Source organism: Tupaia chinensis, unplaced genomic scaffold, assembly GCF_000334495.1.
Source record: "Tupaia chinensis unplaced genomic scaffold, TupChi_1.0 Scaffold000335_1, whole genome shotgun sequence".
Lineage (NCBI taxonomy): Eukaryota > Metazoa > Chordata > Mammalia > Scandentia > Tupaiidae > Tupaia > Tupaia belangeri.
Genome location: NW_006159829.1, coordinates 964,821 through 989,106, shown reverse-complemented (window position 1 = coordinate 989,106; position 24,286 = coordinate 964,821). Strand labels below are relative to the sequence as shown.

At 61.4% G+C, this 24,286-nt stretch overlaps 4 protein-coding genes across 7 annotated transcripts; all 4 read right to left on the bottom strand.

Annotated features, from left to right (window-relative positions):
* Positions 1-1,703: 1,703 nt before the first annotated feature.
* SLURP1 (secreted LY6/PLAUR domain containing 1) lies at positions 1,704-2,634 on the bottom strand. The gene is made up of 3 exons (XM_006152143.2): positions 2,577-2,634; positions 2,215-2,334; positions 1,704-1,900 (listed from the first exon to the last, which is right to left on the bottom strand). The coding sequence occupies exons 1-3, from the start codon at positions 2,632-2,634 to the stop codon at positions 1,713-1,715; spliced, it is 366 nt and encodes a 121-aa protein (XP_006152205.1). The 3' UTR covers positions 1,704-1,712.
* Positions 2,635-8,750: 6,116 nt separating this feature from the next.
* Positions 8,751-11,570, bottom strand: LYPD2 (LY6/PLAUR domain containing 2). Of its 2 annotated transcripts, none has more exons than XM_006152093.2 (3): positions 11,329-11,570; positions 9,388-9,507; positions 8,751-9,030 (listed from the first exon to the last, which is right to left on the bottom strand). In XM_006152093.2, exons 1-3 carry the CDS (start codon positions 11,342-11,344, stop codon positions 8,825-8,827), a joined length of 342 nt encoding a protein of 113 aa, XP_006152155.1. In that variant the 5' UTR covers positions 11,345-11,570; the 3' UTR covers positions 8,751-8,824. The 2 variants fall into 2 exon arrangements, with proteins under 2 accessions (XP_006152155.1, XP_006152154.1); XM_006152092.1 differs by lacking the exon at positions 11,329-11,570 and adding an exon at positions 10,415-10,523.
* Positions 11,571-13,869: 2,299 nt separating this feature from the next.
* On the bottom strand, positions 13,870-15,930 carry SLURP2 (secreted LY6/PLAUR domain containing 2). Its single transcript, XM_006152096.1, has 3 exons — positions 15,879-15,930; positions 14,209-14,313; positions 13,870-14,006 (listed from the first exon to the last, which is right to left on the bottom strand). The coding sequence occupies exons 1-3, from the start codon at positions 15,928-15,930 to the stop codon at positions 13,870-13,872; spliced, it is 294 nt and encodes a 97-aa protein (XP_006152158.1).
* Positions 15,931-17,683: 1,753 nt separating this feature from the next.
* Positions 17,684-22,044, bottom strand: LYNX1 (Ly6/neurotoxin 1). Of its 3 annotated transcripts, none has more exons than XM_006152095.3 (4): positions 21,937-22,044; positions 21,071-21,246; positions 20,822-20,923; positions 17,684-20,600 (listed from the first exon to the last, which is right to left on the bottom strand). In XM_006152095.3, exons 2-4 carry the CDS (start codon positions 21,120-21,122, stop codon positions 20,404-20,406), a joined length of 351 nt encoding a protein of 116 aa, XP_006152157.1. In that variant the 5' UTR covers positions 21,123-21,246; positions 21,937-22,044; the 3' UTR covers positions 17,684-20,403. The 3 variants fall into 3 exon arrangements, with proteins under 3 accessions (XP_006152157.1, XP_027629104.1, XP_027629105.1); XM_027773303.1 differs by lacking the exon at positions 21,937-22,044 and adding an exon at positions 21,880-21,924; XM_027773304.1 differs by lacking the exon at positions 21,937-22,044 and adding an exon at positions 21,579-21,723.
* Between the last annotated feature and the right edge of the window lie 2,242 nt (positions 22,045-24,286).

Genomic DNA, 24,286 nt, shown 5'->3' with positions numbered 1-24,286 from the left:
CCTACCTGCTCCCCACATTTTTGGGGGGGTGGGCTGGTGGTGTCCCCCCACTCTGTCAGCCCTTCCTGAGGCCCTGTGTGCCCCCAGGCTTGTTTCCCACCCCCATGGGCAGGCCGCTCATGGGTCATGTTCCCAGGGAGAGTGGCGGAGACTGGACAGGTGAGTGTCCTCAAGGCCTGCCAGTAGAGCAGAGCTTTCTGACCTCGTGGTGGGAGTCCCAGGCTGGGAAGGTCGGAGCACTAGCTCCTAGGGTTGGCTCTGCTGCCGGGTGCCTGCTGTCGGGAGGCCCTGCCCTGCTGCATGGACCCCACCTGCCTTCCCAGTGACCAGGGTGGTCTGAAGAGGCTCTCCCACCCCACCTCCCCTGCATCTCCAAAGAACCTGCTCTGTGGGGAAGCTGAGGCCCAGCAAAGTGGCCAGGGCTCTAGCCTTTGGCTACAAAGCCAGGGCCCAGGGGGGTTCTCTGGAAGTCAGCGATGCATAGGAGAGGGGCTCTATGGGGCTGCAGCCCAGCTGCCCCCAGTAGGGCACCCAGGTGGGAGGCCCTAAAGGAGGCCATCTGGCAGCTCCCTCTGGTTGGGGGCCTCACAGGGTGGGGATTTCATTTCCTGGAAGGCATGTAGGTGGGAGAGGGGGTGGGTACTGACCGCTGGACCCTTCAAGACAGATGAGGGCTAACAGGGTCCTGAGGGACCCTGTTGCTGTCTCTCCCCCCCACCCCCGTACTGAGCTGGCCAGAACCTGGGGTGACAGCAGGACCCATGGTCACGGCCCGGTGACCTGGGCCCTTAGAACCCAAGTCTAACTGGTTGGAACCTGGGGCACCCAGTCCAGAGGATGCTAATGGAAGTGGTTGGTCCTGGAAGGGCAGGAAGGCCCTGGGGTCCTCAGGCTCACAGCTGCTCAGCCCCCACCTCCCTACAGTGGGGCAGAGCATTGTTCCCAACCAGAGACAGCTGGCCCTGCATATACTAGAGAGGCAAGCAGGAGCCTGAGGCTAGTCTGCTCCCAGCCCATCTCCTCTGGGCTCCTGGTGGAGTCAGCCCTGAGGTCGCTCTGCTGCCTCCATGATATCACAGGAGGCAGGCTTCCAGAGCAGGCCTCGGGCCCCTGGCTGGACATGCCAGAGGGCTGCAGCGTGGCATGGCGTAGGGCCTAGCTCCAGCCACCATCTCTGAGCTCACCATCCACAGGGACAGCAGGGAGCCAGGCCTGTGGATCTATGTGGGCTAGAGCCCAAGAGTACTCCCAGGGCAGCGGGGGTCAGGAGGCAGGCTGTCTCACTGCCACTTGCCCACCCTGCCTTCCCTTCCCTGCTGCTGGGACAGGCCCAGGCCGAGCAGGCAGGACCAGATGTACCCACCCTTAGAGAAAGCCGGGTTCCAGTGTCCAGCTCCCTTTCCACCCTGGAGTGGGGTGGTGCCTCTAGGCCTCTAGGCCAGATTCTGGGAGGATGTTCCCTAGGCTAAGGAGCAGGTCCCAGCTGTTTTGCAGAAGGTGGCATGGAGGGCATCGCTCCCCTTAAGCCTCAGCCTCCCCATCCGTGAAATGGGTCAGAAAGGCCCTGGATGAGCAGTCATGTGTGCCTGGTTTATTTGTTGTTATGAGTTAGGGGGAGGAGGGGGAGAGCACCCACTGTAGCTCCCTCCCCTTGGGCCAGAGTAACCTGAGGCCCAGCAAGCGCAGGTGTGAGGTAGGGTGAGGGTGGCCGCTCAGGCCCCAGCAGGAGAAGGGGTGCCCACCAAGGAGCGCAGCTTCCGGCCTGCCCACAGCCTCTTGTTGCAGAGGTCATGGAAGCAGCAGAAGACAAGGTGGATGGCTCCAATGCTGTCGGGGTCGGTGGCCTGGCAGGAGGTGGTGCAGGAGCGGGTCACCATCGGGCTCTGGTTGAAGGGGTATTCTGCAGGGCAGGCCAGTATCAATGCCTGCACCAGTGCAGGCTGCAGACACGCCCCCATCCATGCCGTTGCCCTATCCCTCCAGCTCTCCGGCCTGAGCAGCAGGGCCCAGCCAGCCTTGGCAGCAAGCTCAGAGCCCCAGGGGGACCTCCACCCTTGCCCAGCGCTAGGTCCTGGCAGGAATGTGCCTCCTTGGCTACAGCTGCCCCCCTCTTACTGGGGAAACCCACCCTACCACCTCCCTGCCTAGGAGCAAAGGCAGTGTGAGCAAGGCCCAACCCCTGCACACCATGCCAGCTGCAGAACCCGGCCTCACCCGACTCTACTATGTCCAGTGTGGTCTTACAGGCCGTGTCTTCAGGCTTGCAGTACGTGATGTTCTTGCATAGAGAGATGTCTGTGGGCCGCTCGCACGAGAAGCACCTGAAGGCCTCACCTAGGTAGGTGGGGGCAAAGTCTCAGCCCACCCTGGCCATCTCCCTCTACCCAGCCCCTCTCCCTTCCTAGGGAATGCCCCAGTGCGCTGGGCTCCAGGGCCAGAGGCTCATGAAGAGTGAGAGGGTGAGCCCTGTGGGGCCTGCGGAGGCCTTCAGGCCACAGCTCCCATAAACCATTGCTCTGGGAGGTGGGCAGATAGGCCAGAGGACTGGTGCCCTCCGGCCACACTGGTCTACTCACCATAGCCCATGGTCCAGGCTGCCAGGATCAGTAGCAGCGCGGCCCAGTGAGAGGCCATCACTGGAGCTCAGAGTTGGGGTGGCAGCTGGACACCCAAGGATTTATACCACCCCTTGGGCGGGTGTGGGAACCTGCTGTTGAGTCAGTAGGGAGGGACAGGGCAGACTGGGAGGCAACTGCGGCCCTGGGTGGAGCCACAGGAGCTGCCAACACTCACTGGCCTTGGGTGGATGGTCCCTGGCCTTCCCTAGGAGCCTGGCCTTCCCTAGGAGCCTGTCTGAAGACCACTCCCCAACCCCTGCTTATACACCTCCAGCGCCCAGGAGCCCACTCCCCCCGAGGCTGCCTGAGCTCAGACCGACCTTTGGGCGAACCCCCTGCCTCCCACCTGCCCTTGGGGTCTTAGAGGCCAACCAGTCCCAGGCTTGAGGCCCCAAATCCAGATCCAGGGTGGCCTCAGACCCTGTTGGCAGAGCACAGCCTGGCAGGGAGGTCATGTGAACTGTAACCCTATCAGTGGCCAGGGGCCAAGGCTAGTCTCTGCAGTAGGCCCCCCTCTCTCTGGCGTATACCTGATTCATTTCTCATGGAGCCGAGGCCAGAGGAGGAAGGCAGCCATGCAGAAAAGGCCACTCAAGTGGGAGTGGTGTGGAGGTCTAGACCCCAGACTGGTCCCATCACTGCCAACCGTCGCCCACTGGCAACCTTAAACCAGGCCTGAGCTCCTCATTTTAGGCCCTGATGAGAGGGCTCTACCTGCCTCCAGCCCCCTGGCCTGACTATCCCAGCTGACCTTCACTGTCACACCCCCACACTGTCTTGTGCCACTCAGCGGCTGCCCCTCCTGGTCTCCCGTCCAATGTCCCAGGTCTCTCCCAGGCTGTAGGGCCTGTCCTGGTGTCCCCCTCCACAGCCCTTCCTCGGAGTCTCTGTCCTCCGAGGCCTTGCTGGATGTGCGTGTGGATGTGCGAGGCTAGGTGGATCAAGTAGGTGTGGAGGAGAATGCATGGGTGGGAGGCTGGAGGACTGGACCAGTGGGTGGGCAGGCAGGCATGTGAAGGTTAGGGTGGCCCTGTACTGGAGTGGAGAGGGGACCAGGGTGGAAGGAGCTCTGGGCTGTACCCCAAGCCCTGGGTATGCGCTTGGCCTGCCGCTTCATGCAAGGCCTTGGAGTGTCCCCTTGTCCCATCATACTTTGGTTTCCTGTAGGTTCCTGTAGGTTGTGAGGGCAGAAATGACCTCCTGAAGGGAGTCGCATGAGACTGAGGGATGGTGCAAATGACAGAAAGACATCATTAGAGAGGGAGAGGCTGCGTTGCTGCAGATCAAACCGCGGGCCCCCACAGGGAGGCGTGCAGCAGCAAGAACAGCCCTACCCACACTGATGGGCAGACACACCCCACATCACCAGCAGGCCAGGAATGTCAGGTCCGGGAGCCTGGTGCTGGCTCCCCCCAGCCTCCCATGACCCAAGTCTAACAGGCAGCAATCTGATTCCCGTCTTTTCCTCTGTACACTCTGTCCTTCTGGGATACCTACTCCAGAGGGAAGCCATGGGAACTGGCACATGCCCTGCACTGTCGCATCGTGGGCTCTGGCCGACTCTGAGGTGCACTTGGGGCATGATGGGCAGGCCAAGGAGCCATGCAGCTGGTTAGGGACTAAAAGGGGCCACCTCTCTAACTTTGAAAGCAAATGAGGACCTCACAGGCCAAGGCCAGGAGGAAAGACACCCCCACTCCCTGCACTGGGGAGATTGGCCACCAGGGGAGGGGCACACAGCCTTCCTGCAGCAGAATGGCACCACCCGGCCTATCCCCAGCTAGGCACCTGCTAGTGAGATGTGGCCCAGCAGGGCAGAATCCAGACCCAGTTAGCTGCCCTCCGCTCCTCATGCCTCTTTGGGACCCTTCACTTCCTCTCTGGCCCCAGGTGTGAACTGGGAGAACAAATCTGAACTGGGCCAAGGTCACAGGATCTCTGGCCCTGGGGGTCAACTCATTCCCTGGGCCTGAAACCTGGGACAAGGCTACTCTGCAGATGGTGAGCCCTGGCTCTACCAGTCGTTCATGGTATGGGTGTCACGGCCCCTTTCCGAGCCTGTGTCTAATCTGTAACTTGGGAGGGTGACAGTTCCCAGCCCTCAGGGTTGCTGGCGTTGGAGAGGGCCCATGTGAGCCTGTCCAAGTGCAGACAACAGGCCATGGAGACAGAGGCTCCAAGTGTACCTTTGTGTCCTCTCACTGCCTCCCACCTTGGCTGGGCAAGAGGTGGATAGATGGGTGGATGGGTAGTTTAAGACAGAAGGCCGAATTGTTTCTTCCAGCTTTCTTTCTGGAGACCTAGCTTCAGTGTCATTTGCAGCCCACCTTCATTCCAGAGGGAGCCATGGCCTTTGCCTTGTCCTCCCACCCAGCTGGTTACCTGCCGGGTCAGCCCCATCCCTGTCCTTGGAGGCCTGGCTCTACCTCCTTGGCCATGCCCTCTGCTCAGAGGGAGTGGCTGACTGCAGACTGTACTACAGTACTGCTCTTCTCAGACAGCCTTGCTGGCTTCCACTACCAGAGGATGCAGTCAGAGCCCTGCCCTGCCCTGCCCTGCCCTTCCCTACCCTGCCCTGCCTGGACTGGTGAGCTGCTGGACTGCCAGCTTCTCGGGCAGAGAGAAAATTCTATTCCTCTAGGATCATCTTTCCACAACCTAGGCCTGGTCACACCAACCATCAAGCAGTATTTGCTGGAATATGGAGGGATAGAGGAAATGATGGTGCAATGGAGAGGTGGATAGATGATGCAGCAATGGATGGATGAATGGGTGGGTGGATGATGGAGTTATGAATGGACAAGTAGATGGGTGGGTGGGATGGATAATGCAGTGATGGATGGACAAGGGGATAGGTGGGTAGATGGATGATGAAGTGATGGATGTATGATGGAGTGGTGGAAGGATGGGTAGATGGATAGGTGGATGGATGATAGAGAGGTGGCTGGGTGGATGGATGGATGGATGAATGATGGAGAGACGAATGGATGATGGAGTGGTGAATGGGTGAGTGTATGGATGGATGATGGAGTGGTGGATGGATGATGGAGCAGCAGATGGATGATGGAGTGGTGGATGGATAGGTGGACGGTGGACGATGGAGTAGTGGGTGAATGAGCAGACGAATGGGCAAATGGATGGCTAAGTGGTTGGCGGGTTAATGGATGGGTGAATGGATGAAATGATGGTGAATGGAGTGATAGATGAGTAAATGGATATTTTAATGGGTGAGTGGATGGGTGGATTGGTGGAGAGGTGGATAGATGGGTGGATGGGTAGTTTAAGACAGAAAGCTGAGTTATTTCTTCCAACTTTCTTTCTGGAGACCTAGCTTGGGTGTCATTTGCAGCCCAACCTAGACTCTCTCTGAGAACTTGGGTTCACCTTTCCTGGGGGTACAAAATGCTTGTAGCCTCCCTCTGACAGGGCTTGGTTAACCCAGGCTGGACCCACCTCAGGAGATGGAACTGACTTCTCAGTCAGCCCCGACCTTCTGAGAGAGATCTGCCTCAGGCCTTCCCCATCGCACTCGATCTGCCTGTGACACCCTGCTCCCCAAGTGCTAAAGCCATATCCAGATGGCAGAGGAGCCCAACAGCCACCAGCTTCCTCTAGAACCTGGCCTTGGGACTTTTGCATGGACAGGTACTGAGCACCTTCTCAACTCTAGATGCCAAATGACCCACAGACTGGGGACAGCTAGAGAGCTGCAGTCACCCAGGGGCATGCGTGGTGGGTTGGACAGGGTGGTGACAGTGAGAAAGAGGATGTTTTGGCAGTGGGGTCGGGGCACTGCTGCTGAGGCATAGGGTGGTCGAAGGCCTTATCAGGATGGTTACCCCACCGCAGGGAACCGTGCACCTCCTACCCAGCATGAGTAGATGCCAGGCCAGAGACGTGCAGGGACTGTGGGGGCAGCAAGTGCTACTTGCTCCCCTGGAAGGCTGGTGCTGGATACAGTCTTATCTTGGCTCACGTCCAGGCTTGCCAAGCCTGAGGGTTCCCTGGTCTGCATTCAAGGTTGACACCCCTGCCTGGGAGGCGGGAGAGGCAGGGAGCCCATCCCTGGATTGAGGGGAGCATCCCCTTGCCAGACAGGGCAAGAGCAGGCGAGAGGGAGGTGAGACTGGGAGGTGGTCTTCATTCTCTGATCTCAGGGCCAGCAGCTCTGGGGCTGGCAGGTCCAGGAAGAGCCGCAGCAATCCTGTTTGCCAACTCTGGGAGGGGTGACCGTGCCACCAGGCCCAGGATTCAGCTTCTCCCTCCCCTATCTCCCTACTTCCTGCCCTGTGCTGTCCCCTCCAGGCCCCGAACTAGTGCGGCCCTGGGTCCGGCTGGGTCCCTGCTCCACACCTCACTCTGCCGCTCCTCCCCCACAGGCTATCGGGGAGGAGTCTGGTGAGGACCTGGGGCCACAGGGAATCTCAAGACAAGACCAGGTCCCCAAAAGGTGGCCTCCCAGCCAAGGAAGCTGAGGTCAAGCACAGGGGCTGAAGCTCAGACTGGCTTCGTGCAGCCTGTGCTGGGTGCGGGGGGCCCTTCCCTCCATTGACAGCACCTTCCCATGACACACTGGCCGTAGACTCAGCCCTGACCCCGGGTCCCCGACGGAGTCCTGTCTTCTGGCTGCACACAGACATCAGTCACAGATGAAGGCCTGGCGCTGGCTACAGACAGCACTGGTCTCTGGTCACAGGTGGGCCTCGTCCCCAGTGGCAGGGTGTGTGGCTCACATGCACCATGTGTGTGCTGAGTCTCAGTGTAGTGCCCCCCATCTCCTCACTGCTGTTGACACCTGAGAGAAGCCAGCGGAGAGGGTGGCGTGATGACTGAGACCTGCCTTCTGATGAAGTTGAAGCTAAGGCCACAGCCCTAGATGGGGCCCAGTCACCCCTACTTGGGAAGCTGCTCATGTCCTGCCCAGCTCTCCAGGAGGGTGGCGACCAGTGGCCCAGGGCCAATGGTGGGGCCCCCTGGACCATGAGGCCCCTGGGAACTGCCTCAGATCTTTCCTGGGGGGCCGGGAGCAGCTGTGAAGTACTTGGGATCCCAGGGACAGGGCTGAGGCCACTAGGTCTCCTAGAGCAGGTGTGAGGCTGTCCCAGTGTGGCATTGGCTAGGACCCTCACCTAGGACAGGCCCTGCCTGCCACCTCCCTCCCACGGGAGCAGGGAATCCTTGAAGGAAGTGACAGCTGAGGGTCATGGGCTGGGAGCACTGCTGGAAGGTATCCAGCCCTGCCTCAGCCTGGCTGCAAAGGTTGGAAGCTGTGTGACTCCTGGCCCAGCTGCCTGTCCCTGGGCCTAGGGCGGCCACCAGAGCAGCCAGGGCAAGTTGGGCAAGTTCTGGTGAAGGAGGGTCCTGCTGGTGGTCTGCCCCCACCCCCCGCTTCAGCAGCCCTGGGGGTACTGGGTCTCTGCTGCCTCAGTTCCTGAGCCCCTTGTCATGTGTCTGTGGCACTGCATGTGTGTGTGTGTCCACACGTGCTTGTTTGTGCCTGGTCTCAACCCCAAGCCCAGGGCAGTCGGCTGGGAGCCGGCCGGGCTGGCAGGGCGCTGTCACTGGCCTGAGTGAAAGTGAAATGAAGGCCTCTCTGCACTGAGGCTCCTGGCTGCCCAGACACTGAGACCCTCCCCCAGGAACTGGGCCTTGGGGTGAGCCTGGAGAAGGCAGGCCTGGAAGAGGTGGCAGGGGTGCATGCACAGGCCTTCCCACGGCAGCCTTCGCTGTCAGCCTCGGGGCAGGGCTCTGCTTGGGCTGGGGAGCGGGTAGCAGACCCTCCACGGGGCCTTCCATATCCCACTCATGCTGGTGGCCTTCCTTCCGTCTGGCACGCCCCTGCCTCAGCCCGTCCAGATCTCTTGGTCACTCAGTGCCTGGCCCCAGTCCCCTCTTTCAAGGAACCAGCTCTGACCCCACCTGGTGGGGGCTCCTACTCACTCTGGACCCTGCAGTGCCGAGGGCAAGGACATGGTTCGCTGCTGGGGTGTCAGCCCAGTGGCCTCTCTTGCTTGTGCTCAAACGTACCATAGGGAGACAGGGACTGGGCCCACAGGGACAGCAGGGTGCAGCCGGAGGCCCCTCACCCCCCAGAGGGCAGGTCCGCAAAGAAAGGAAACTCAGGAGGCCTGGCAGGGGCGACTGGGCCGCACTTGTTCAAGGAATTGGGCTGAGCTGCACAGGGCCAGGCGAGGGGATGGGGGCTCCTAGAGTCGGAGGCTCAGGAGTGGGAGAAGCGTGAGCGCCAGGGCCAGGCCGCAGGGGCCGCCCAGCGCAGGCGCCCGGTCCACGTTGCACAGCTCCGTGTTGCAGCAGGACACTGGCCGGCTCTGCCCGATGCCGTCCATGTCCGAGGGCTCACACTTGCTGGTGCAGGACTTGGTGACCGTGGAGTCCCCCAGGAAGGGGTACACTGTGGGGCGCAGGAAGCGTCAGTGTCAGGGCTGGGCCCTTCTGCCCCTAGGCTTCAGCCCAGTCCAGCACAGGGCCCACTCTGGCTGCCCCAGTCCAGCCTGGCACAGGTCCCTCCACCCCTTCCTCCCACCAACACTGCAGAGGAGTCCTGGCCCACAGGGAAGAGCCTGCCTTCCCCCGTGGCTCCCCAGCAAGGGTGAAGGTGCACTCCCCTACAGGAAGGACGAGGAGGAAAGGGCAGGAGAGGGGCTGCCGGCCAGCGGGAAGGTGGCCGCATGCTGATGCGGGGCCTGCTGCAGCCAGGCAGGAGGAGCTTGGCCCTGGGGCCGGCCCTGGCCACCTAGCACCTACTGACCGATCTCCAGGGAATACAGTGTCGTCTTGCACATGGTCTCGTTGGCGCTGCAGGTCTTGGTGGCGACACAGTTGGCCACGCTGGTGGGCTCCGGGCAGGTGTAGCACTGGAGGGCAGTCGCTGAGAGGAGGCAGGAAGGGTCAGTCAGGCAGACCCTCCCCCTCCCGACCCCCAGAGCGAGTCTGCGGGGTTGACACCCAGGTCTAAGGGGACCAAGACATAGCGGGGTCAGCTGTTTGTTCACCTGCCAAAACTCAGCTGCAGGGTCAGGCCCAGGGGCCCCCTCCTAGAGGGAGGGAAAGGCATGAAGCAGCTTTGGGAGGGTTTGGGAGGCACTGGGAGCCCAGGAGAGCCTGCAGGGCAGGAGGGTGAGTCAGCCCTAGGCTCCAGGTGAGGGGTCGCAAGGGATTAAGGAATGGCAGGGCTGGCTGGGCTATACCTGCCTGGCACACCCATAGGGGCTGCCTGCGAAGGCCGTCCTGCCCTGGGTACAGGCTGCCACACTGCTTCAGTGTCCCTGTTCCCACCTGACCCAACTGCGGTAGCCCAAGTGGTCTGGCTGCTGCAGCTGGGGGGGCTGCACTCCGCGTCCCCACCACGTTGCAGGGAGGCCTCAGCCCCTCGCTGGTTACCTCGGTTTCTCTCTCTGGGAAATGGACAAAGCCATCGGGCCCAGGTCCTCTCAACACACTCTGATTTGGGCTGAGCATGGGGGCCCGGCCCGGCCAGGACATCTCGGACCTCAGTACAGACAACCCGAACACAGCCAGTTTCCTCCCTCTCTCCATCCTGCCACCCCAGGGCTCCCAGGCCCCCAGCCCCGGAGCCTCCCGGTACACCTCCACCCTCCCTTCTCCAGCTCAGAGCCCTCCCTGGGTGAAGTGCAACCCCTGGCTCCCCGGTCCTGGCCCACCCAGGCCTGGCCAGTTGCCCTCACTCCACCCCAGCCCCCCATCCCACCCTCCTCTTCCCTCCTTATGGGGTGGCCTCGGCTCCCCAACACTCTCTCTCCCACTGGCACCCTCACCAAGCTCCCTGCAGGGCTCCAGCAGCAGAACCAGGAGTGCCAGCCGCAGCCCCTGCATGGTTCCTGACCTGCCGGCTGGGACCACAGACAGTGTGGTGGCCCTACCGGTCGGCCGAGCAGATTAACAAGATTAGATTTCTGGTGCGGTGGAGACACAGAGACTCCGCCCCGGTCCTACTGGGGCCCCTCCTGCCTTCACTGGACACCCCTGGGGCAGGCCCTCTGCTCTGAGGGATCCTCTCTTCCCCTTCCTCATTCCTGGGCCACTGGGCATGTCCTGTGCTCCCAGTGGATGGCACCCTTCCTGCTTGGGAGAACTGCCGCCTTCTCTAACTCCCTGCCCGGGGCTTTCTTGACCCCTATGCCCCCTCCCCCCTCCTCTGGGACAACTGGGGCTCAGTGCAGTGCCCAGGGGCCCCACCCTGCCTAGAAGTGGGCAGCGGAGGGTGTGCTCTCTCTCATATACCCTTCCCACTGGGTCCCCACTGCTGACTCAGGGCAGCTCTTGGTGAGGCCCTGCCTTGGCCTCTTCCCTGGGTAGCCTCGTCCTCAACCGTACCCCAGCTCCTTCGGGGTGGGCACTCAACTGCCAGCCTCCAAGTTTGCTCCAGGCTTAGGGAGACAAAGGCTGAAACTGCTGGGCCAGCAGCAAAGAGGGGGCTTGGTCACCTTGGGGACACCAGCCCTTGTGTCTCCTGGAAGGCCAGCACCTACCCTGGGTCAGAATACCTGGATCCAGGCAGTCAGAAGGGGCTGCCCTGAGGACGGCAGCTGAGGAGGGGATGGGGCTAGCCACAGCTCCACAACCATGGCCACCCCCGGGGTGTGCCTGCTCTGCCGTCCTCCGCTCCTCCTCCGGCCCTCAGTGCAGAACCATGGAGGCCACGGTCTCTCCGGGCCATGCGCAGACTCACGCTGGCTCTCCGTCATCACTCCCCGTGCTCCTGCTGTTCCCACTGCAGGGACGTGCCTCCTCTTCTCTCTGCCACGGGGATCCAACCTTGGGCTTCCCTGACAGGTCAGTTCCCCTTGCGATCTGCTCTTTGGCACCAGGGACTGAGAGAGCCATGACTCCCTGAGCGCCCGGGACCCTGAGTGAGGGCTGTGGCTCCCTGAACTCTGGGTACCCTGAGTGTGGGCAGTAAGCGGGCACCTGTGCTTCCCAGCACCCAGGGCAGGTCAGAGACTGTGTTCCGGATCTCTTTTTCCTGGCGACGCCCTGGAGGTGCAAAGGACTGATCCATTTCAGTTTGGATAAAGGGGCTGGGCTCTAGGTAGCTAACTGACCTAGGCAAGGTCACTGGTCGGGGCTGGGTGGCAGCCAAGCTGCAACCCAAGCCTGTCTGGTCTTGCATGTCACCGCAGGGGTGTGCTGACCTGGCACTGATGGTGGGTGCAGCTAACTGGATCAGACACCCCGTGGCTCACACCCTGGGCCCCTCCTTAGGTCTAACCCAGTTCCTCTGCCATGCATGGCCCAGCTCAACCTCTTACTGTGTTCAGACCAGGGACCCCACCTGGCCTTTCCACCTGGATACATGCCCAGTGCCTGGACCTTTACCTTCTGACCCCTGGAGAGACCGAGGCTGAGCTTCCCTGTTAAACCACAAGCCCTGCTTTGGGTGGGGAGGGATGTGGCCCTGCCAGGTTGGGGCTCTGTGTTCACATCTGTACCCCCTCAGTTCCTTCAGCCCCTCCCAGCCAGGGCTTGGGGAAGGTTAAGGAAGGACACTGATCAAGTAGTTGGGCATTCGGAGGCTGAGGGATCTGACTGCGGGGTGCTGCTCTGTGCTTTCTGTTGAAGAGCCTACTGATATTTCTGGCAGGCCCTGCAATGAATGTTTATTCTCACTTTTTTGCTTTTTGCTTTTTGCCACAGGGTGCTTGTGCTCAAGAGAGAGACAGAGAGAGAGTGAGAGGGAAAGCAAGAAATCACCTCCTAGCCGGCAGGTGGAAGGGAGGCATGCTGCAGTCCTTCCTCTGCTTTTCTGGAGACGAGGGCAAGCACATGTGCCCAGTGTGATTTCCAAGGTGCCAGGTCCAGGACTCAAACCATGATCAGCAAGTAGGAGTCCAGTGCTCACACCACCACACCACCTGCTGACCCTGGCTCCATAAATGTCAATCAGTTTCTGTGTCTGCAACGACCCGGAACCTGCCCCCTTGAGGTCAGCTGCCCTGACTTCCTGGACCTGGTCGCACCGTCTCTGGGGCCAGCTGCTGTCTCCTCGGGACAGTGCCTCCAGCCAGGCAGCTTTACCACATCGAGTTTGTGCTATGCCTCATTTCCAGACGACTTGGCCAAGGTGAGAACCAGAAAGGCTGACGAGGGCGGGTTCTGCGTCTCCAGCAGGTGGGCAGGTGTCATTCAGGGAGGAACGTGGGCTGCAGCTGCTGACCCACTTCAGCTTCTGCCACACCAGGAGTCTGATTCAACCTCCCAGCCCGTAGTTTACCCAGGGCCTGATGGGGAGCTGTGGCAAAGGTGTGAGTCAATAGCTTCCATTAACAGGCTCACTAGGTGTCCTCCCTACGCTGTCACCACAGCTGTCACATATGTCTGCCGCAGCCGCCTCCCATACTCAGCACTCCCAACGCGGTGTCCGTGGGCTGTGCCCACGGCCAGGGGAGCTGGAGGGAGAGCGCCTTCCCGAGTGGGGCTTGGGACCAGGCTTCTAGGGGAAATAAGAGGGCGTAGGAAGCAGCTGCAGGGCCTTTGGCCGGGGCAGGGAGCTGCGTGCAGGGTCAGGAACCCAGGCCGGGGAGGGGCAGGCTGCTCCCATGAGGGGCTGACCAAGGGACCAAGGAATGTGAGTGTGTGTGTGCAAGTATCCGAGTGCAAGTGAGCATGAAGGTATGAGTGTGAGAGCAGAAGTGTGAGGTGAGGGCTAGAGCGTGTGTGTGAGCATGAGTGTGAGTGTGTGTGTGTGAAGGCTGACTGCCCATGCACCCCGTCACCGCTGGCTCAGGGGACAGCACCTGTGGGAAGAGCCGGCTCCCTGGGGACCCCTGTGCCTTCCAGCACCGACGTCTGGCTGGAGAGGGGAGCTTGTTCTGTGAGGGAGGCTGAGTGGGTGTCAGGGGACAGTGGGGCAAGGAGGCCCCGTGGGGATGGAGGCCGTGGGGGCGGCACCGCTGCGCCCGCTCTCCAGCCCAAGTCTAGGCGGTGGCACCCGCCTCACAGGGACAGCTCAGACAGCTGATCCGGCCACGTTTTATTGGGTTGTGTGTCAGCACTTAAGGGGTGGCACCCAGGCGGGACCCTGGGTTTGAGTTCCAGTGGATCTACGAGACTTCCTGCAGGACTTCCAGAGGCAGCATGGCCTGAGACAGTCTTCAAAGACCAGGCCTAGAGGAAGGGGAGCCCGGGAGGGTGTGGGGCCCCAGGCCAGGCCTGGGCAGGCATGGTTCTGGCAGGTGCCAGTGCTGGGCAGGTGTCCGGCTGGGCACGGGGGTCAGTCGTGGTTGCAGAGGCTGGCCTGGCAACAGATGATGGACACGTAGGGGCCCAAGCCCAGGGAGTGACTGTCGGGGCAGCCACGATAGCACATCTTGGTGACCACAGGCACGCCCGGGAAGTTGATGGGCGCCGCTGGAGTGAGCAGGACAGAAGCCCTCAGGTTCTGAAGGCCACATTCCCAGGCACTGGACAGGTATGGGCCCCTCACTGGGACCCCCTCAGCTGAGGTTGATGGGCGCTGTCCCAGTGTGCTTCTGACTTGCTGGGAGCCTGAGCCCACTCTGGCCCCTAGGCCTGGACACCCCCACCTGGCCACCCACCCCACCCCACTCACGTGTGGCGATGGCAATGCAGTGGGTGGTGTCCTGAGGGCAACTGGCCTCCTGGGAGCAGCCACCGAAGCCCTTGCACTGGTGGCACCACATGGCTTGGGATGCAGCTGCAGGTGGGGCGATGGGCAAAGGGACGCACAAGCAGAGAGGTGGGTGTGGGTGGCTCCTCAGTTGACAGCACCCATTGTGCCCACCCAGCAACCCTCCCATTCTCAGAGGCCGTGCCCCAACTCGATCCAGTTCCTCAGAGCTAGGGCTTCCAGTCTCTCGTTTAGGGGTACCTGGCCCCTCCCAACCTCCAGGTCAGGGGTGGGGGAGAAGGCCGCCCTGTCCCAGAGAGGAAGGGAGGGTGGAGGGAAGAAGAGAGGCACGAACAGGTGGGTGTCCAGTCCTGTTACCACCCTGGACTCTGGCCGGCTCGGAAACAGGCAGCAGGCAGCCCCTCTAGGGCCGGCGTGAGGATGGCGGGGAGCAGACACCAGCAATGGGGGTCCGGGAATCACCAGGCTCTGCCCCCCCACCCCTGGGATTGCAGGAGGAGGCTCAGGGATCCTCTTGAGTAGAGAAGGTCCTGGTCGGAGATGAGTTGGTGGCTGCTTGGCTCCCAGCTGGGGCTGCTGAGATGCCCTGGTCTGGACCAAGGTGGGAGGTTGCTGGTGAAGGGTCACTCTCAGGAGGCCCCCTGGCCACTCGTGCCCAGCTCCGATGGTGACGGAGGCTTTCCCACGTAGAGCTCAGAGCCCCCGAGAATCTCGGGCCTTTCAGATGGAGCTCATTACCCTGATGACCCCGGGCAGCCCTTGGGATCAGTGGTTCACCCTCTCACAGGACAGAGGGTTCCCACAAGGCCCAGGCCAGGGGCAGCGTCCCTAGGGATGGAAACTGGACGAATCTGAGACTGCTCGACTGGTGCCAAACAGTAAGTTCACCCCACCTGCTTCACTTAGGGACCCACAGCCTAGAAAGTAAGGGCGTTCCAAGCCATCCCCACTGCAGATGGGAAGGGCCTTGCCAGGCTAGGGCTGGGTGAGTTTGGCAGATGAGGGAGTTGCGGGCCAAGGGGGCCAGTGGGTTTGCTCAGGCACTGGGGTGGAAGTGGGCTGCTGTCCCTAGATGCCAAGCAATGCCAAAGCCAGGTTTGGGCAGCCGTGTGAGGGGGTGTCCCATGGAGCGTCAGTCGGGTCTCAGAAGAGCCCAAAGCTGGGGCAGATGGGCTAGTGGGAGCAGATGTGGATAGTCAGATGACATTGACATGACAGGATGGGATGAGGTCACCCAGAGATGGCAGGGATCAGGACAGAGAAGACCTGGGACAGGGCTGGGGCCAAGGGAGAGCAGAGGGCCACGAGGCTCCCGGAAATGGGGAGGCATACAGCCCTGGAGGCCAGCTGGCTGGGACTCAGGCCAGAGAGGGCTGGAGGAGGCCAGGCAGGCTCAGCATGGGTGTGTGCATGCATGTACATGTGTGCTGTTTGCAAGGGGTTGCCACCATTGAATTGGAGAGGCCTGGGGTGGGGCAGGGTCTGAGAGGTGCAGAGGTCCAAGGGCTGACCTGCATGGCCCTGTGGTCCAGGAGTGGCATCTGAGGAGGAGTGTTAGGGGCCACCAGCAGGGCAGGGAGGGTCCATGTGATGGGGAAGGCTGGGGAAGGAGAGGGCCAACTCAGACTCACCTATCTTCAGGCTCAAGGCAGCAGCCAGCAGCAGCCCAGCAAGAAGCCGCATGTTGTCCAGGGCGAGACTGGGGCTCTTGGGTGCCCTGGCTGGCACCTTATACCTGCTGCTGCGCCCACCCCGCCCAGCCTCGCCCACTGCCAGGCTTGGCAGCCCTGAGTCAGTGGCAGACTGGCTCAGCTCAGATGTGCCCTGCTCCTGTCCATGGAGCAGGGATGACCTGGGTCTGTGGGGGTCATGGACAGTGGCCTGGCACAGGCAGGCTCTGCAGGGTGGCCTGGGAGGAGGGGCTGGCACAGTAGCCAGTCACTCCTTCCCTTGAAATGTGAGCAGACCTCAGTGGGTAGAAACCAGAGACCCAGCCTCATGCCCACCCTGGGGCACACTGGCTGACCACATCTCTGCAGAGGCCAGAACGTTCCCATCTGCCATGGACCGCCAGTCTCCCATGCTCCTCCCAGACCGGCAGGGTGGGGAGCACTGTGACCAAGGATTCAGAATCCAGGGAGCTGCCCAGTGGTGGGGGACAGGGAGCAGACAGCCCCTCGGTATGGGCCCTAAGGATGGGGCGAGAGTGCAGAGCAGACGCAACAGAGAGTGGCACCCAGATGCTGTGGGCGGAGGTCGTGCACACGTGTGTGCATGTGCGTGTGCATGCCTATGGCCAGCCAGGGGCCAGGTGTCTGCTCTGGATATCTAAGCGGCTTTTGCCCACACTGCTGGGCTCCTTAGGGCCAGAAACAGCAAGAGGGGCTGCAGGTTCAGACCCTCTTCCCAAGTGGAGTCCAGAAGCTGCGGTCAGGAGCCTGAAGCCAGAGGAGGCTCAGAAGCAAAGGGTAGGTCTTGGGGCCGCCTTCCTCAGCCTGTACCCCATCTTCCCAGGGGGTATGCCTGCCTCTCTCCTAAGGAACTGGGGTCTTGCTTGTCCCCCCTTGGTGCCCAGGCTGGCTCCGAGTTCAAGTCAGACTTGGACAAGCTTAGACCCAGGAGTCTAGGGCTGAGGGCCTGAAGAGCCTGCCAGACCAGACTGGAAGGCAAGGCCGTGGGCAGGGCTGGAGAGAACGGCACACATGTGTTTCCATCCATTTATTCATTCAGTTGGTGAGATGCTGCCAGGACCTCAGGGTGCTGGCTGCACCACTGAGCAGGGAGGGGCTGTGGGCTTAGGGTGGGACCCACGTCCCAGTGACAGCATGGGACAGGGAAGTCAGATGGGAGAAGGGGCCCGGGCTGGGCACTCACACCCACGGCCAGCTGGCAGGGAGCCACTGTCCAATTCCACCAGTGAGATGTCAGGCCGGCGGCAGGAATACCAGCACCCCGGCCCCTGTACGCTCAGGAAGGGCCTCTTGATTCTCCATGGTAAGTCACAGTTCTGGAATTATGTGGAAGGTACAGGCTTGTGGCGAGCAGCAGATGCTGCAGAGGGAGATGGAGTGGTGGCTGCTCTGGCCACCCACAGCCAGCTCCTGGGGATACCGGGGCAGGGCGGTAGGCAAGGCCGAGTGGCAGGGGCCCCACCCTCTTCACCCAACCCTGGTCCAGACCTGGCGCCTGGCCGTCTGTAGGTTGATGCCTGCGGCTCCGGCTGCTTTCTGCCACTCTGGGCGTCACTGGACTCCACGTAGACTTGGCCATGGCACCTGAGCACGCAGAGCCAGCCCCACAGCCCACGGCGCACCTTGGCAGCTGCTCCTGCAGACACGCGGAGCTTCCAGACGAGGCTCCGCAATAGGCTGCACTGAGCAACCCTCGGCACTGTCTGTAGGTTGATGCCTGCGGCTCCGGCTGCTTTCTGCCACTCTGGGCGTCACTGGACTCCACGTAGACTTGGCCATGGCACCTGAGCACGCAGAGCCAGCCCCACAGCCCACGGCGCACCTTGGCAGCTGCTCCTGCAGACACGCGGAGCTTCCAGACGAGGCTCCGCAATAGGCTGCACTGAGCAACCCTCGGCACTTGTCCTCGCTGAGTGTTCCTATTTCTGCTGGAGAGACCCTTCGCACGGGCACACCCAGTCCGGTCCTGATGCAGGCAGGCGAGGGGTCGGCCCCTGCTGCCTGGCGGCTCTCAGCCACCCCACCCCCGGCTCCCCTCCACCTAGGCACAGGCCAGTCGCCCTGATTCCAGCCCCCACAGTTCAGGCCCCTGGTTCCAACTTCTCTTCTAAACCTTCCCAACCCTAAGCTCATGATTGCTTAACAGGCCAGAGTCCTCTTAAGTTTCTAAGCCCACCTTTTCCTCCTGGGCCTCCAAGGAGCCCCAGCTGGTGGAAGAAGGGATTGCACCGTGGGGCAGGGGTGATGCAGGGAGTCTGGCCTGCCTGAAGGCAACCTTGTCACCTCTCTGCCTGCTTCCTCTGGGGTCAAAGGCGGGATGAGGGCCTCTATGTTCTGGGGCGCATGGGCAGGTTGGCCACCACCATTGTCCAGTCGGGGTGAGGTAATGGGGCCGCTGCTCTGGTCCCCCACCCTGCAGGGCTCTCCCCTGGAGGCTTGGCCCAGCACCCCTTGAGTACTTCTTGGTGCAGAGGAGGGGTGGCAGTATGGTCTGCAGGGTCAGGTGGGGAGAGGCAGGCAGAGGGTGTGGAGGCAGGTGCGAGAAGTGGCCCTTGCTCTCCTGCCCAGCACCCAGACCCCCAGACCTCTTCCTCATCACCCCACTGGGACACATGGGAGGGAGGGAGAGAGCCGGCACAATACTAACTGCTCCTGGGCCTTTCCTGCTGACCTGGCCTGCACCAGCACCCATGGCCTCTACCTGGCCTGGCCTGCTCACTGTCCAGCGAGCTCTGCTCTGCAGCACCTGGCTCCTCCCAGCCTCCTGGGGTGGGGTTCATACCTGGCTGGACCACAGACAAGGACGTGGGTAGGCCCCCTGCACTGTGTGCAGCTCCTTCTCACCTCTGTGTCTCCACTGGACCCTCCTCAGGAACTACCTGAGCCCTTGGCCTTGCCCCCAGCATTCTGTCATCAGATGGGGACAATGAGGCCAGAAAACCGCCCTGCCCCAAGAGCAGCAGTCAGGTTAGCATGGGTCTCCCCACTGTGTTTCCCCACTGTGTTTTCCCTAGTCCTTGGCAAGATATTTGGGTGGAAACCCCCACCCTGAGCTCCTGTGCTAGGCTAGAGCCCTCCAGCATTCCTGGGCAGGCTCCAGAGAAGGGCTGTGCTGTGGGCTGGGATCAGTCCTGCCACCTGGACATTTGCCCCCACCCTGCCCATAGGCCTCTGTGGATACTGGAGCTGCAGGAGCCCAGTCAGCTGTGAAGCCCCAGGAGTGGGCAGCCAGACACACAGCCTCATCCCTGTGGGGCAAGCGCTCCTTGGGCCACCAGGACCTGGTGCTTCAACCCACAGCAGCTCTGGCTCTCTCTGCAGTGCCATGGAACCATCCGGACTAGGCGTGGACCCAGGCCAGCCGCCACACTCGTCACATGGGATTTACAGATGGGGTTCAGGCTAGACCTGGGCTGGTGCCCGTGCCAAGGCCACCGCAGGGGTTGGCAGCCTCTGTTCCCCCCACAAACGCACTGCCCTGAGCATCCATCCACAGGAGGGCACCACCCCACCCCAGGTGGCCTGACCCGTGGCTGCGTCCCCGGAACCCCCGCATCTGTCCCACTCCCCTCCAGCAGTCTGACCCACGGCCTTGTCCCCCACACCCCAGCATCTGCCTGCTCCTCCCTGGAGGCCTGACCTGTGATGCGCCCCTGTACCCTCTCATCTGTCCCACCCCCCAGGCCTCCTGGCCCTCTTCTTTCCCTGCCCAGAATAGCCCTGGCCCTGGTCAGAGCTCAGACTGTCCCAAATATAGCACAGCCCACCTGTCCCCACGTCCCCGCTGTCCTGAGGCTCAGGACACCCATTCAGTGCCAGTAGGTGGGGGGAGGGGACAGTCAAGGGATTTGGCCAAGTGAGAGGGCAGGGACCCCTTGGTTGACCTGGAGAAGTCTGTGAGGTCTCAGAGGCTTTTGGGGCCTATTGAAGCCAAGGCTGGTGGGTATTCTGGGACAGACTGGCTCTCATCCGACCCTGCCCTGGGCAGTCCCTGGCCTCAGCAGAGGACAGAGGAAGCTCTGCCAGGAAGAGAGCGCCCTTCCTCCCAGGACGGCTCCTCCCGTGGCACACCCATGGGCAGCTCAGGAAGGACCTCCCTCTGGAGCTGCCCAGAGAGGGGCTGGCCACACTTAGCATCACATGAGTATCACTGGGCCCCGATGCCTCCTCCCTCCCCAAACAGCATTCTGCCAGGTGCCCTACCCCTGGATGGGGTGCAGCGAGTTCACCACCAAGGCCAGAGCTTCTAGGAGGTCTGGGCCCCACCAGTCTTTCGGGAAACAGAAGGTCACAGCCCTGAGGGAGGCGCCCGGGGTGGCAGTCAGGAGTCCTCCTACAGACAGTCCTGGGCCCTGGGTGTGGCTGAGGGGTGGGAGGCCGAAGCGCAGTGTGGTGTGCAGGGGAGGGTGTGCAGGCTGGGTCTCTTGAGTGCTGGGCCTCAACGCATCTGCTGGGGCCCAGAGCTTCAGAGCAGACGCCAGAAGGTGGCCAGGAGTACGGGAGCCAGGCCCAGGGGCCTGGGGGCAGTGAGGCCAGCGCCGTTGCAGAGGTCGTACTGGCAGCAGGCCGTGGTGGATGCGTGCTTGGAGTAGCCATCGTACACGGTCTCGAAGCAGCTGGGCACGCAAGACTTGCTCACTTTCATCTTGGTTGGAGTATAATCTGCAAGGGGGGTGAGGGGAGCCGGCTGCCCTGAGAGGGGGCTACCCAAGAGGGGCTGGCCCCAGAACACAGGGCCATTCCGGCAGGCCCCTCAGCCTGGTGCTCCCAGAAAGGACACAGGCCAGTGGAGCTGCCCTGCTCAGCCTCCCCCTTCTCCCAGGGCAGGGCAGGGCAGGGGTCCCAGCGGCACCCCCAGGCAGCTGTGGGGTGCACACACTCACAGGTGCGCGTGGTCATGCAGTAGGAGACCATGGCCGGGCAGCGCATGGGGTTGAAGCAGTTCTCCCCGTTGTAGGTACACACGTGGCAGTCCAGAGCCTGCGCTGGGGGCCGGGAGGGTGGGGGTCATAGAACAGGGAGAGGCCCTTCCTCCAGCCCCTCCCAGCCCAGCCATGTCCTTGCCCACCCTCTCACGGTCAGCCTGCCTGACCCCAAGTGTGGATCTGTCCATCCTCTGTCCACCCCCTTACCTAGAGGCAGGCCCACTAGGGCCATCAGGAACAGGGCAAGTAGCGGCGCCATGGGGAGCAGGGAAGACGGACAGCAGCTGCTCCTAGGTTCAGCTTGGGCAGGGCCCAGGCAGGGCACGAGGGAGCCAGACAGCCCCCACCTTCCCGAGGTCCTGGTTTACTGGGGATGCTGCATGCTGCAAGGGTGACAAAGACAGGTCAGTGCTGGGCCTGGGCAGGGGAACAGGGTGACAGCTCAGTGGGTGTCAGGGAAGGTTTCCTGTAAGAGGGGACACTTGAGATGATGCAAGATCCAGAGGGATCTAGCCATTCCAGCCTCAGACCAGGAGCCTGTGTGGACAGGACAATGGAAGGCTGGGGCGGCTGGACAGGCTTGCAATGCCAGGCCCAACCTTGGGCTTCTCCAGTGATGGCTGGTGCAGGAGTCCCACAGGAGCTCACGGGCAGCCCCCTCCCACGCACAGCCCTCAGTGCAGGCAGCTGGCCAGGGCAGGAGTGGGCCCAAGACCTGGGTCTCTTCTCACGGCTCCTCCCCTTTGCTCCTGGAGTGTCCCTGTGTGGGTCACCTCTCCTGGGGCTCTCAGGTCTCAGTCCTCCCACCGCAGGGGCTGCCCAGGCAGCCCGGAGCTCCATCAGAGGTCAGGTACTGCCCAGCCGGAGTGAATCTGGTGCTGAGGACCAAAAGCTCTCTCTGGGAAGGTTTTGGAAGGGAGGGATCTGGACAAGACTCTCCTCTCCCCGACGGGATACTCGTCCCCTGCCCCCAGGACCACACATCTGTTTCCCAAGACCCATCTCCCTGGAGCAACCTTGGCATGCAGAAGACCCAAATCAGATCAGCCCTGTGGCTGCGGCGCTTCCCTTACCCTCCCGGAGAGCTCCGCCCCAAAGACTGCGGTCTCAGGCCCAGGGAAGAGTTCCCTGGCGCAGGCGCTGGTATCCGGGCCGAGGCCACTGCACGGAGGCCCCCGCAGGCCCCGCCCCGCCCGCAGGCCCCGCCCCGCAGGCCCCGCCCGCGCTCCGTGCCGCAGTCGGGCAGTGGGCGCTGCTGGAACGCCGGCTCTCCTGCGGGTCCCCCAGCTCCGCCTCGGCGCCCCCTGATCCCTGTGCGCCGCTCCAGTCTTCTGTCGCGCCTGATGGGATTTGGAGGCGGGCTGCACAGCCTTCGCCCCATCGCAGCTCCCAAAGCAAATGCCTACTTTGATTTAACTTCAAATTCTCCCATTTATGGGAACCAGCAGTTAGCGTAATGGCTATGTCGTTGGACTCCCACGTAGTCGACCGTGGTTCGCGTCCCAGACCCAGTGGCTTAAAACTTACGCTGGGCGTGTGTGTGTGCGTGCCCAAGATCCCTAGAGGAGAAGGGATTGTGGCGTGACCATCCCCCCTGGGGGGTGGTTTCTCGCTTTCTGTCTCTATGTCTCTGTCTGTCTGGCGAGCACACGCGCCCTATAGCGAAAAACCTCTCAAAAAAAAATTCTCCCATTTATTTCTTGTTCTGCTTTGGACACTATTTAGCAGATTTCAAAAGACCTAAAATCTTCACTTTTTTCTAATGTGAGAAAGAAAAAACAGAAAAGTTCAGTTTTTCTTTAAGAGAGACGACATCGTGGCTCTCAGCGCTGCGCCCGAGCCTGTAGGGCAAGTCGAGGTGGCCTTCTTGCCTCGCAGCCATGGCCGCCCCCGTGTGCCAGGACTTGGGGATACAGCAGGGAGTAAAACAGGGACATTCCCAAACACCCCCACCTCCACGGAGCTTCTGCCCCATGGGACGAACCCACGGGCCGAGGCCAGAGCGCTCCACTCGCGGGCCTCGGCACCGGCCACCGCGAAGGATGGGAGCCAGGCTCGCTATCCTGCCTCGGCACCCAGTCCATGGGGCAGCATGGACGAAAGACTTGTCAGACGTGGCTCCCCAGCACCAGGAGGATCTCTGATCCCAGGGAGATAAATGAAGCAAGGCAGAGTCCGCGGCCTTTCGACCAAGGGCAGAGTAGAGAAGCAGGAAAGCAGAGTCGGGGAGAAGAGAGTTATGAGGTGTGGCAAAGGGGCTCCCCGAGTCCAGCTGAGCAGAGTAGTTCCCATGGCTGAGGGGCCGGCCTGGCAGTGTGGACCTACCTCGGGAAGGGGCAGCTGGGGCAGCTCCCGCTGCTCGCAGGGCACTCGGAGGAGCTCACCTCATCCCAGCAGCCATGTGGAGGAGAGCTGGGAGGGAGCTGCCTCCGCAGAGGGGCCCATGAGCTCCGGCCGAAAACCAAAACTGCACCCCGGAAAGCCAGACATCGAGACCCACGAAGAACTGGGAAAATGTGACCCCGATAAGGAGGAAAAGTAGTCATTAGAAACAGACCTACAAGAGACACAGATTAAGTAGTGGCAACGATGTGAAAATATGTATTATATTTCATGTGCTGGAGATAGAGAACACGGAGCACACTTCTAAAGATGAAAAATGGGTTTGAAATAAAAACTGCAGTGAATGGGTCAGCGATTGACTTGACTGTAGGAGGAAGATCAGTGAACTTGAAGACAGGCAGAAATTACTACTAAATCGCAGCAGGAAAAAAAAAGGTTGAACAAGTGAGCAGGGCACCAGGAGCTACGGGGCACCGTCTTGTGCTCTGGTGTATGTGGTGTGCTGGAGAGGAGGAGAGATGAAGGGGAAGGAGCGATGTCTGGGAGTAATGGCCTGACCTTTCTAACTGGATTCAAACTGTAGATCCATGAACCCAGACTCAATGAATGCCTACACCCTAGAAAGAAGAATACACACCAAAGCACATCATAGCCAAATTGCTTAAAATCAATGACAGGGCTGGCCCATGGCCTACTGATTCAGTCAACCAGATCCCACATGGTTGACTGCGGTTCAAAGCCTGGCCCCAGCGGCTCAAAGAACTTTCCAGGTGTGTGTGCATGCTCCAGGATGGAGAAATGGATGAGGTGAGAGTGCAGCCTGGCTACATTCCACTGGGGAATGCTTTCCCCATCTGAGAGCCCTTCTCTCTCCAATGAGAGTATGTGCCTCCAGCCAAAACCAGAGACAGCCATAGAGGGAAAAATTGAAAAACAGACATTACGTATTGAGAATAAGTCACAAAGAGGAAAATCCTGAGCTAATTAGAGAGGATGCCTAACCAAGTGGGGTGCGACATTAAGTAATGGCTTACGGTTCAGGACGGTCCCAGAGGACAGTAAAGGTACCCCTGTTGGAGG

What these genes read in the sequence shown, in the direction of transcription:
- SLURP1 (XM_006152143.2), bottom strand. Translation starts at nt 2,634, where the DNA reads ATGGCCTCTCACTGGGCCGCGCTGCTACTGATCCTGGCAGCCTGGACC. An exon ending in AGCCTGGACCATGGGCTATG is followed by an intron (nt 2,335 to 2,576) that starts GTGAGTAGACCA and finishes CCACCTACCTAG; the next exon opens with GTGAGGCCTTCAGGTGCTTC. An exon ending in ACTGGACATAGTAGAGTCGG is followed by an intron (nt 1,901 to 2,214) that starts GTGAGGCCGGGT and finishes CCTGCCCTGCAG; the next exon opens with AATACCCCTTCAACCAGAGC.
- LYPD2 (XM_006152092.1), bottom strand. Translation starts at nt 10,472, where the DNA reads ATGCAGGGGCTGCGGCTGGCACTCCTGGTTCTGCTGCTGGAGCCCTGC. An exon ending in GGAGCCCTGCAGGGAGCTTG is followed by an intron (nt 9,508 to 10,414) that starts GTGAGGGTGCCA and finishes GCCTCCTCTCAG; the next exon opens with CGACTGCCCTCCAGTGCTAC. An exon ending in ACTGTATTCCCTGGAGATCG is followed by an intron (nt 9,031 to 9,387) that starts GTCAGTAGGTGC and finishes TGCGCCCCACAG; the next exon opens with TGTACCCCTTCCTGGGGGAC.
- SLURP2 (XM_006152096.1), bottom strand. Translation starts at nt 15,930, where the DNA reads ATGCGGCTTCTTGCTGGGCTGCTGCTGGCTGCTGCCTTGAGCCTGAAG. An exon ending in TGCCTTGAGCCTGAAGATAG is followed by an intron (nt 14,314 to 15,878) that starts GTGAGTCTGAGT and finishes CCCCACCTGCAG; the next exon opens with CTGCATCCCAAGCCATGTGG. An exon ending in CTGCATTGCCATCGCCACAC is followed by an intron (nt 14,007 to 14,208) that starts GTGAGTGGGGTG and finishes TGCTCACTCCAG; the next exon opens with CGGCGCCCATCAACTTCCCG.
- LYNX1 (XM_006152095.3), bottom strand. Translation starts at nt 21,122, where the DNA reads ATGGCGCCGCTACTTGCCCTGTTCCTGATGGCCCTAGTGGGCCTGCCT. An exon ending in CCTAGTGGGCCTGCCTCTAG is followed by an intron (nt 20,924 to 21,070) that starts GTAAGGGGGTGG and finishes CCCGGCCCCCAG; the next exon opens with CGCAGGCTCTGGACTGCCAC. An exon ending in CTGCATGACCACGCGCACCT is followed by an intron (nt 20,601 to 20,821) that starts GTGAGTGTGTGC and finishes CCCCCCTTGCAG; the next exon opens with ATTATACTCCAACCAAGATG.